The sequence below is a fragment of the Lampris incognitus genome, chromosome 17, assembly GCF_029633865.1.
Source record: "Lampris incognitus isolate fLamInc1 chromosome 17, fLamInc1.hap2, whole genome shotgun sequence".
Classification (NCBI taxonomy): Eukaryota; Metazoa; Chordata; class Actinopteri; order Lampriformes; family Lampridae; genus Lampris; species Lampris incognitus.
Genome location: NC_079227.1, coordinates 12,177,378 through 12,189,554, shown reverse-complemented (window position 1 = coordinate 12,189,554; position 12,177 = coordinate 12,177,378). Strand labels below are relative to the sequence as shown.

At 42.7% G+C, this 12,177-nt stretch overlaps 1 protein-coding gene across 1 annotated transcript in view; it reads left to right on the top strand.

The window, feature by feature from the left end:
* Window positions 1–30: 30 nt before the first annotated feature.
* Window positions 31–12,177, top strand: part of LOC130127917 (circularly permutated Ras protein 1-like) — a 32,478-nt gene continuing 20,331 nt past the window's right edge. The window contains exons 1-3 of the mRNA XM_056297628.1: window positions 31–41; window positions 492–598; window positions 10,810–11,067. Of these exons, the coding sequence (XP_056153603.1) occupies window positions 31–41; window positions 492–598; window positions 10,810–11,067 (376 nt within the window). The remainder of the gene's footprint in view (window positions 42–491; window positions 599–10,809; window positions 11,068–12,177) is intronic.

The following is a 12,177-nucleotide window of genomic DNA, read 5'->3' as shown; positions in this document are numbered from 1 at the left end:
CTGAAAAACCTGCTGAACGAGCTCTCTGAGATGACAGCCAGGTATAATGACAAGATGTCACACGCCACAAACACCTCTGCAAATGGGAGGGACTCGTGTTCACTGTTGGGGCGTACAGTCAGTGTTCAAAGGGCTCCCTGTGTGTAAGTACGTCTCACATTTGTTCGTTCTGAAGGTCCTCGATCGACAGCTATTCATTTAATTTCGTTTGAGCCACTGCTGTGTTCTTAGTGTTTGCTATAGGGAACAGCTGTAAAGTCTGTATTATAGGTGATGTAGATAAAAGAACCGCCATGGCGGACAGGATTACACAACACACATTTACCAGTTTTATTGAAGAAGAATTGGTAAAATTACCAAATAATATGGTCATTTGCTTGCCTGTTTTTGGAGTAATTGGATTCGGGTTAGGACCACGGTGGAAGTCACTGGGGGTGAAGATTGTGTCTCTTATTGGTGCTGTCTGACTCATCATATCCCATCTTTCACAGGCAGGCAGAACCACCAATGGAATTTGCCTGCGAGTTTGTTTACATCCCAACCTCAGCCAATCAGAAGGAGGGTCAAAGATCACTTCAGAATGTCATTAAACGCTCAGGTGTGTTGTGTGTTTTTTTTAACCTCTGGTGACATTCAAAGATGACTGCAACTACTAGATATGGTAGAGTCATGGGATTATAATGTGAACCAAGGGGCGTCTGGGTAGCGTAGCAGTCTATTCTGTTGCCTACCAACACAGGGATCGCCAGTTCGAATCCCTGTGTTACCTCCAGCTTGGTCGGGCGTCCCTACAGAGACAGTTGGCAGTGTCTGTGGGTGGGAAGACGAATATGGGTTTGTGTCCTGGTCGCTGCACAAGCGCCTCCTCTGGTCAGTCGGGGCACCTGTTCGGGGGGGGGGGGAATAGCATGATCCTCCCACATGCTACATCCCCCTGGCGAAACTCCTCACTGTCAGGTGAAAAGAAGCGGCTGGCAACTCCACATGTATCGGAGGAGGCATGTGGTAGTAGTCTGCAGCCCTCCCCGGATCGGCAGAGGGGGTGGAGCAGAGACCGGATGGATCGGAAGAGTGGGGTAATTGGCTGGATACAATTGGGGAGAAAAGGGGGGGGGGTCCAACAAAAAAAGAAACAAAAAAGAAAACATAGAATAACGTGAACCAACAATGGATCTTGCACACTAAAAAGCTATGACAACTACAAGCCGTCTGCCTCCTCCATCACAGCTTCATCAGCGCACACATTTTGTTTGTAATTGCAGTCACTGTGAATTACCGTAGTCTGCTTTCTGCCAAATCCAGGCCGGCCTCACACACAAATCCTTTGTTTGCAGTTTCCAAAATACCATGATTAAAAACATGTCCATGAACGAGGACGTAGCTACGGACGTATGCAGAGATAAACTTCCTTTCCACAGTCTACACTCAATGTGGATTATAACGCTCAACAACCGGACTACCAGACCCTTTTATTTGACCTTGACAACACCGAACCCATACCTAAACTTAACCATCTCTAATCTAATACAGCAAAATCTAATTGCAACAACGTTGATTAGAGACCAAAACGAGAGAGAGCGAGAGCGAGAGCGAGAGAGAGAGAGAGAGAGAGAGAGAGGTTAGGCTTGTATGTTGCTTTGTGATCAATAAGTCATGACCAGAAAATACCAAGGCACACTGCTCTGCCTTTAATAAATGGGCTATACATGTCTTCAGGGAATGTAAAGTGACAGCTCACAGACCTATCGAAGCTGGTGCCAGCTGCCAGCCAATCAGAGTAGGCCTGGATAACTGACACAAGTGCAGAAAGTGGGTGTGTATATAATTAGCTAAATTCTAACAAGGCATTATCATCTTTAAGGTTAGCAGATGCATCAGCAGCGTATATTCACAAACAGTCATACAGAAAAATAATTACATATAAAAATCTATGACTACTACTGCTAATACTTTTGGCTGCTCCCACTAGGGGTCACGAGCCGCCGCAAATGTAGCAAATTCAGGGGGCAGCCGGGAACCACCGCAGCCGGGACACGACCCCCGGGTCTCCCACACCACGGCCGACTACGCTAACCAGTCGACTAAAGAGTCCGACCTCTAGCGAGTCTACTCATTCATGGTCGTTACACTACCCCCCTCCTTCGGAAAGCGCGTCTCCATGCTTCAGCATACCAGCTCTCTCACGCCTCTGGGCGCATGTGCTTCCAATCACAGTCTCACCATCCCACTTCTGGTACCAATGTAGTGAATTCAAGGGGCAGCCGGGAACCGCCGCAGTCGGTATGTGAACCTGGGTCGCCTGCACCACGGGCAACTGTGCTAACCAGTTGACTAAAGGGTCCAACCCCTTAGCCAACCTGCTAGCAAGTCCACTCATTCATGGTTGTTACACCAGCCCCCTCCTTCAGGAAGCGCGTCCCTGCGCTTCAGCATACCAGCTCCCTCACACCTAATACCCATATTAAAATAAAGCATATATACATATAATGGTAGAGTATAGATGATTCCTAAGTATAGGTTCCAATACTTCACTAAAGTTGGTTACCTACAATGAGGAGGGGGATAACTAGAGAGAGTAAAGGTATTTAGAGAGTGGGGGGGGGTCATCCCATCACAACAAATATATTTACAGATATGGAACATAGTCCAGCTCTTCATCCATGCCTGGACTGGTAATGCCCCTTGTCCTGAAGAGCCAAAATGTTTCTCTGGGTAACAGTTACTTTAATTTATCTCCTCCCCTAGACACCTCCATGGCCTCTATACCTTCTGCTCTGAGCGGGTTCAGGTCACAGCCACGGTGCTGTTTATAATGCTTGGCTGTGGGGTAGTCTTCATTTCCTGTGCAAATGGCATATTTGTGCTCAGCGATTCTCTTTCAGTTTTCTTTTTTTTCTCCCCACATAAAAATAGCCACATTGACATCATAGGTGGCATACTACATGAGTTTTGCTGCAATTAATGAATCCTTTTATAGTATGGGTTTTATGTGAGTGTACCTCCTTGAAGTTGTTTGTTTATTGCATGGTGTCACAGTGATTACATCTGCCACACTTGAAAAAGCCTTCGATCTCAACCGAGGGAGTCACTTAGATGTGATGAAATGTTTCTCTCGATAAACACTGTGTCCAGATGAACTGATTCAACTTTCTGATTTCCTTACAATTGAGCATATCAAGATGTGTGTGTGTGTGTGTTTTGTATATTTTGATATTTGTGTATTCTGCACCGATTTCTGTATAACTGCATTAACACCTGTTTATGTGCATATTTATTTCATGCATTTGCACTTTTATGATTGTTTTGCGATTGCATTGTCATTTTATGTAAAGCACATTTTGTTGCCCTGTGTATGAAATGTGCTATTTATAGTTTGAGTTGACTTGACCATAGGGAAAGGTCAAAAGTTAACAATCTTAAACAAACCCGAGTGTATTTCCTATTCAAACCCTCTCTGGCAAAACAATCTTAAGTTTCCTTGTTTGTCAGTGGATGCTTTGTCTCTCGTGACGTGTCGCAGCTCGTCAGCCGTCTTATCAATTTCACCATCTGACACAAGCACCTGCTCTCTCTTCCTTTTCTCGGCTCCCCGGTGGGTTGGGTTTTGTTATCAACGTTGCTATTTTCGTCCTTGCAGTATTCGCTGCTAGTTTTGCGAAGTTGTTTGCTTTCTTTTGGACTCAGTACCCACAGTATTTCTGCCTTCCACATGGCTGTCGGAGAAAACCCACTGACTGCAGTCTGTTGACTGCTCAGCTGAGCAGTGGTAGTTACGGAGCTTGCAGCCCGGCCGGGCACATTTGCAGCAGACAAATTACCAGGAGCGGCCGAGCTAGCAACGGGCTCAACATACGACTCGATGGCCACAGTGCTTTCTCGAGTGCTAGCGTAGCATAGCTTTGTGTTTATGCGCTTTACAATCTATTGTCACCGGTTTGAATGTTTTGTGACAAACGTCACATCATGCCTCGTAAAAACTGCTGAAGCCACCCACGATATTTGTCGCGCTCCAACCATCTCAGATTGAATTTGCGCTTACCCATTTTCTTTTTGCTTTCCGCCGCATCTGTCGCTCGCTAGCTACTTCCTCCCAGTTCCACCGCCCCCTAGTGGTCTGGCGGATGCTACTGAACGCAAATGCATTGTACATTGCTTGCAACAAATGTCGGGCTGTTGTGGAATATAAAGTAAAACTAAACATAAAAACTGAACAAAAAGTAGATATAAACTCATTGGTTCTGCCCCAGAATAAATTTAATGCCGCCCTGCTCAAAATTCCAGACATTTGAAAAAATTTTTAGGCCTTGAATTAAAAGAAAAAAGAAAAAAAGGCTAGACATTTTAAGACTTTTAAGGATCCGCAGGGACCCTGATTTTTTCTTCTTCTTTTCTTTTTTTTTGTTTTTTTTTTGTTTTTGTTTTTTTTGCCTTAGTTTCAAAATCTGGTTCTTGATCACAAATCCTTTTAAGATGTTAAAACTGTGTGCATGGGATGTTCTTTTTAAATCTTGGGGGATGAAAGCTATCTGCCATAAGCAATGTTTTTCTGTCAGTTTGCTTACAAAAAACAGTAGTATAGAGATGCCCATCATTGTGTTTTGTTATGGTAAGGTCAAAAAAATCAATCTGTTAAAAGTCATGCTGTAAACTCAGTTTTAGGCTGTCATTAGTAGTATTCAAATATCCATGAAATGCTAACAGTTATTGTTCAGTACCTGAGAAAATTAATATCTGGTCATCTACGTATGCACCAGTCATAAAACTTGATCTATCACTGAACTGGTTGTGGGGAGAATATAGATAGATAGATAGATAGATAGATAGATAGATAGATAGATAGATAGATAGATAGATAGATAGATAGATAGATAGATAGATAGATAGATAGATAGATAGATAGACAGACAGACATAGCTATAGATGTTTATAGATATGTCCACAGGATGTTGCAATGAAACCTTCGATGCAGAAAAAAGAGCTCAACAATTCAGGAGCAAAGATATATTTTTTTATAGCTCAAAGTTGTTAAATGGCAGAACAAGCTTGTTTCGTGCTCAATGCACTCATCAGCAGCCGACATGGTTACAGTAAACTGCCTACATGGTTACAATAAAGGTATAAATAAGGATGTTTACTGTACATGGTTACGTAAAGGTATAAATAAGGACGTTTACAGGTGTGCCTACATACTGCCTACATGGTTACAGTAAAGGTATAAATAAGGACGTTTACTGTAACCATGTAGGCAGCTGATGAGTGCATTGAGCACGAAACAAGCTTGTTCTGCCGTTTAACAACTTTGAGCTATAAAAAAATGATAAATATATTAAGATAGATGAAGGACAAAAACTTTAATTCATAGCATCAAGAGTCAACTTGGCAGCTGATGAGTGTGCGATGCACGAAACAGGCTTTTACTGCTGTGAATTTAAGTTTTTTTTCCTATATCTATCTTAATATTCCGCTCCTCATTTGTTGAGCACTTTCATCAATACCATTGATGGTTTCTGAAAAAAACGCTTTATATATATACTTTGTTATTCTTTGTTAAAAGAAACACCCAACGGTAGGGAAAAGGTTCAACAAATAAGGAGCAAAATAATCCAGTGAGTCAAGTAAGTTCTTTATGAGACAGAACAAGCCTGTTTCATACATATTGTTCCTCCCATAGGCCAATGAATAGATTGGCAAGGCTCGGCACATAACAAGGACCCATAGCTGTGCCTTTCCGTTGTTGCTATAAATTGTCTACATCCATCCACATCCATCGTGACCAGGAAACAGAATGTGACCTCATCTATATTAGCAAGTTTATTAAGAACATGGGTAGTATCTTGAATGACGGAGGGTAGGTTAGATACAAAAGGTAGAATGAAGAAGTCTGTATATTTGTAAATTGGATCTGTCAAAGATCCATTTCCAGATATACTATTGGTCTGCCTGGGGGTTTATGTAGGCCTTTATGCACGTTTGGCAGCATGTAGACGCATGGTAGTGTGGAATTTTGGGAAAATAAAGTTATGCTCTGCTTCATTGATCCAGGGGTTCTCTTTAGCTTCTCTTAGCATGTGATTCAATTCGCTTTTCATCTCCTCTATAGGGTTAGTCTACAGTCATTTGTAGTATGTGCCATTGTCAAGTTGGTGGTGTGCCTCAGTAATATCCTTTTTTTTCTTGTCACACTACTACCGAACCTCCTTTATTAGCACATTTGATCACAATATCCTCGTTTTTTACCAAACCATCCAAAGCAATCCTTTCTTTCTAGATAAGTTATGATTTGTCGTTTCATTTTTACCGTTGTATAATTTTTCTATGTCATGGTCAGTCTTTCTGCAGAACGTCACAAGAGCAGGATTATTGCTCAGAGGGCAATAGGTGGAAAGGTAAGTCCTTTTGACAATACAGAAACATGTTCATCTGACAGGGGAGAGATGTTGATGATAACTACCTGTTGGTCGTGTGGCTCCTGGTGATTGGTCGGTAGAGTCTGTCCCGGTCTCCTCCTCCTCCTCTGCCCCCTCCTTGTTTTGCTCATCCTCTATTTGGGTTGGTTGGTGGTTCTGTATTGGCTAAAAAAAGAAGAGTATGTGATTTGTTGTGTGTTTGCTAGTGAGGGTAAATGAAACAGATCTTTCTTTTCTTTGCCTTTGCTTGGTGCTCCATGTGTAGGCGCTTCCTTCTTAGTCCCTTTCATCTCTTTTGCATTCATCAATTTCGGCTCCTTAAGTTGCCTTGTGAATTCACCCATATCTTTTGAGAGTTTCGCCTCCAGTGATAGTTTCAGCTGATCTTCATTTGAATCTGCGATTTCATTGTGCCAAATTCGCCACACCGTGACAGTCAAGCAAGACTGTATTAATCAACGGTAAATCTTGTAATGAAATAAGATACCATGAGGTTGCTGCTGTGGAACTGTATCATTAGGTCTCTAGTATATACGTGGACAGAAAAGATTATCTTATACAGTACTGTTATTTCACCCAGTTCTTCACACAAGGACAGGAAAACAGGCTGCACTTTCTTAAATGTTTTAAGACTCCATAGCTCTCACTGTAATCATATCTGGTTGGACAATCGTAGGAGCCTGTGGAAGTTGTGTTTTCTTAATCACATTGACACCCTCGAAGTCAGAACTCAAAAAAATAAAATGGTGGGCCTTGAAACAAATACATAAAAATTTCATTGATATGGCAAACTGTCTGTTTTCCTTGCATAATTGTCCCTCAATTTGAATAAATAGACTATACAAATGACACTTAACTGTCTCATTTACTCTTTTAAACTGAATATCACAGCACGTTTCATCAAACATAGCAAATTTGACAAGAAGACTATCACTGAGTCTGATATACTAGCAAGCTAGCTAAGCCAAACATTTCCATCTCCAGAGTTAGCTGACTATCACTTGTTGAACAACCCCTAACACTAAATTCAAGTTAGCACTGTGCAAATGCTAATGCCAGCTACAGTTAGCTAACGTTTCTTATTTTTGTCGATACCTTATGGAGGACCAAACCTGACTTATTAGGAAATAAATAAAGCAATGAATCTGCTACTACGTTCGGCTGCTCCCGTTAGGAGTCGCCACAGCGGATCATCCGTTTCCATCTCTTCCTGTCTTCTGCATCTTCCTCTGTCACACCAGCCACCTGCATGTCCTCTCTCACCACATCCATAAACCTCCTCTTTGGCCTACCTCTTTTTCTCTCCCCTGGCAGCTCCATATTCAGCATCCTTCTCCCAATATCCCCCAGCATCTCTCCTCCACACATGTCAAGTCAAGTCAATTTTATTTGTATAGCCCAACATCACAAATTACAAATTTCAACATCTTGTCCTTAGACCCTCACATCGGATAAGGAACAACTCTCTAAAAAAGCCATCTCAATCTTACCTCTCTTGCTTTGTCTCCAAACCGTCCAACCTGAGGTGTTCCTCTCGTTCCTAATCCTGTCACTCCCACTGAAAATCTTAGCATCTTCAACTCTGCCACCTCCAGCTCTGCCCCGTCTTTTTGTCAGTGCCACATTCTCCAAACCATATAACATAGCTGGTCTCACAACCATCTTGTAAACCTTCCCTTTAACTCTTGCTGGTACCGTTCTGTCGCAAATCACTCCTGACACTCTTCTCCACCCATTCCACCCTGCCTGCACTCTCTTCTTCACCTCTCTTCTGCACTCCCCATTACTTTGCAAAGTTGACCCCAAGTATTTAAACTCATATGTCTTTGTAACCTCTAGTCCTTGTATCCTCACCATTCCATTGTCCTCCCTCTCCTTCACGCATATGTATTCCATCTTGCTCCTACTGACTTTCCTTCCTCTTCTCTCCAGTGCATACCTCCACCTCTTCAGGCTCTCCTCAACCTGCACCCTACTCTCAACTACAGATCACAATGTCATCCGCAAACACCATTGCAAACAAGAAAGGGCTCAGAGCTGATCCTTGATATAATCCCACCTCCACCTTGAACCATCTGTCATTCCAACCACACACCTCACCACTGTCACACTTCCCAAATACATATCCTGCACTACTCCTACATAGTACTTCTCTGCAACTCCCGACTTCCTCATACAATACCACACCTCCTCTCTCGACACCCTGTCATACACTTTCTCTAAATCTACAAAGACACAATGTAACTCCTTCTGGCCTTCTCTATACTTCTCAATCAACATTCTCAAAGCAAACATCACATCTGTGGTGCTCTTTCGTGGCACGAAACCATACTGCTGCTCGCTGATCGTCACCTCTCCTCTTAACCTAGCTTCTATTACTCTTTCCCATATCATCATGTTGTGGCTGATCAACTTTATACCTCTGTGGTTGCTACAGTTCTGCACATCGCCCTTATTCTTGAAAATCAGTACCAGTACACTTCTTCTCCACTCCTCAGGCATCCTCTCACTTCCTAAGATTGTGTTAAACAATCTCGTTAAAAACTCCACTGCCATCTCTCCTAAATATCTCCATGCCTCGACAGGTATGTCATCTGGACCAACTGCCTTTCCACTCTTCATCCTCTTCATAGCTGCCCTCATTTCCTCCTTGCTAATCCACTGGACTTCCTGATTCACTATCCCCACATCATCCAACCTTCTCTCGCTCTCATTTTCTTCATTCATCAGTTTCATCAATTTCCTAAGTGGCATGACCTAATTTATCGTATCTTCAATATACAAATGAGGGTGTGGCTTAATCTATTTTACCTTGTGGTAATATCGAGGTGTCCCTGACCTCGACATCTAAGCTCTAACTACTCCCAATGAGTTGGTTGTTACCTTGCATGGTTGACACCGCCAACAGTGTGTGTGGATGAATGTGTGAGGCATTAATTGTGAAGCGCTTTGGAAAAAAGTGCTATACAAATGCTATACTACTACTAGGCTACTAACTACTGCTGTATTGCAGTTATACTGGATTGCAACTAAGTGCTGTTCTACTGATAACAATCATCTGTTCCTACCAAATGGCCAAGTGATGAGGTAATAAAAAGTCGAGTCCTTACGTGAATGTTTCTCTGTTGGGCTTTCTGACGTGGCTAAATTTCATGGCTCAAATTACTAAAATAGTGTTTCACTCCATCTTCACCTTTACATGAGAGCTAGCCTAGGGTCAGGTTCGTCTTTCAATAATTTCTTTCAATTTTTTGGCAAATAGCCAACAAGGCTAGAAAACTTCTAGTAAGTAATTTGAACCAATGGCCATAAAATTGGACTGTCTGGTCTTCATCCCCACTAAACTTGTCCATGTTTACTTGACCCTGAGTGGATGCCCACATCCAATTTAGAATATCTTTTTTTTTCTTGTTTTCATCAAATTCAGTTTCTCTTTTATTAAACCCTTTTAACATCGGTAAAGTGCTTTGAAATTGCCTCTGTGCATGAATGGATCAATATAAATAAATTAGCCTTTCCTTGCCTTACAAGGCTGTCAAGAGCACAGCTACGTTCAGATCATGACTCGGCATGACTCCACAGTCTGCAACTTCTGACCTTCAACTTGTGGTTGTGTTACTGCCATTTCTGAGACAACATGGCCAACATGCCCCCCCCCCCAGTCCTAACTTTAGCAAGGATGCTGATCAGTTGTGAACCTTTACCTGCCCATTTCCGGCCATTTTTATCTGTCCGTTCATCTTACTCATATACATGTACATGCTCTTATTACGTTGCTCTGCATTTGCTTTTTTGCTCTTCATAAATATTCTGGCATTTATTCCAAACTGTTTGATCAGTGCTGCTCATCCTAAATGTGGTTATTGTGCCTCTGTTAACTTTTCAGTGGCGAAAACAATGCTTTAGTACTCACTTGTTCAATGTTGAAATCTCCTGGTATCAGTGTTGACTCAACATCCTCCTCTCATTGTTGAAAGTGTTGTATCTGAGTTAGGCCCCAATACTACGCCACTTTTCCAACCGTTGACCAAAAATCAACGCTTTTGACTATATTTCGGTGCTGAATTAATACCAACTTGCTAGCACCTGGGTAAACAATCATTTCTGACCTTATACCTAAATTTAACCATCTTTAATCTAATGATATCAAAGTTAACGAGCAAGACGGAACTCCTCAACACCGTCCTCCTTCACGAAACGCGTCGTATCCGTGAGTCAGAACGAGATTTGATATGTTGACACGTAATCTCGCGAGGCCAGACGTCCACGTGTTCTCGGGAGCGGTAAATAAGTCGCATATAAACGCTTTGTCCGTGAGACCGGGTCGACCAAAGCCACACCTTTCACTTGTATGACAAGCGCTGTGATGTTTAGAATAAATCTTACCGTCTATGTATTTCAGCTCTCCTTCCCCCAATCAACAAGGTACGTCCTCGCACCCCTCCTCCTCTACCCCCAGCCAAGGCTACCGAGCTCGAGAGACCACGGTCGTTCCCCTCCACTCAGAAGTTCATTGAAACCTTGGAAAAGGAAGACGATGTTGGAAAAGCGGCCAAGCCATCTCCCTGTTACGAGAACGCCAGCTTTCTCCGCAAAGAGGGCGCGGCAGCGGCTGGCGGTGGCACGGTCCCTCAGCAGACGACCTCAACCCGTAAAACAGGTAGGCCATTGTGGCACCTTAGCTTTCGTGATTTCCAACTGAGTGTAAAGTGTGCAGTCAGGGGAGGCAGGGTAGTCACTGCCTCACCCAGGCTAATGAGACGGACGGGGGGGGGGATATCATGATAGTTACAACAAAATGTTTTTATGTATTTATTTATTTTACTTTAATTTGTTAAGATTGTAAAAAGTAATTTAAAAGAATATGTAAAACGTGTTGTTTTATCAATAAAAGGCATGCCCTGTTCAGGATGGCTTGCTCCCAAAGCTAGCATTCGTGAATGCAGGCTACTGAGGCAGAGTCTGCTTGTGCCTCTCTGGCGTGTGGAATGAGAGCGACCGGTTTCTGAGTTTTGCGCATGCGTAGTCTGTTCTTACAGCAGTATCAACGATGAGGCACATCGCTAACCTGCCTCGCGTTTTGTGAACGGATGTATTTTGACTCCCTCCCACCCTCTTGGCTTTCCGTCTTCTGCCTTCCCAGCCATGGACCTCACTGCACGGTACTGAAAGTGTGTGATTTATACAGTGTAGTTTGCCCAAATCTCTGAATCTTACACAACAGTAAATGTAAAATGTTAAGAGCATGTAAAAAACGTTTTCGGCATGTTTGACCATTTATGAGAAAGCGATTTTGTAATGCTCTTCGACTGCCACTAGGGGGACCATGGTTTTTTTCTGCATGCCGTCACATAGGCTCAATGCTGAGTAACTCCACAGGTGACAATATTGAATACAGAAGACACAAAACACGTAAACTGAAATCAGCATCCACAGATAAGATGGCATAAAGTGACACAGAAGACATACAGTATCTATTAGCAAAGAAAAATAGTGTTGTAATGTTCTGTGCCCTCTGGCTATGTTAACTTATAACATTAATAAAGCAAGGACGACTTCTCTCGTGCTGGGTGTTTATTCACCGACCGGATTCCCACTGACGTTGTTACGTACATCACGTGACTTTGTTGTGGCGCTACGGAAAGCCGTAAGGGACATTAGCAAATCAAATGTTACTATCAAATATTACATCTCCCTTTTTCTGAAAAGTGCTGCTTTCTCTGCAGAGATACAGACCACGTTGAGCACGTTTATAAGCGAATACAATCTT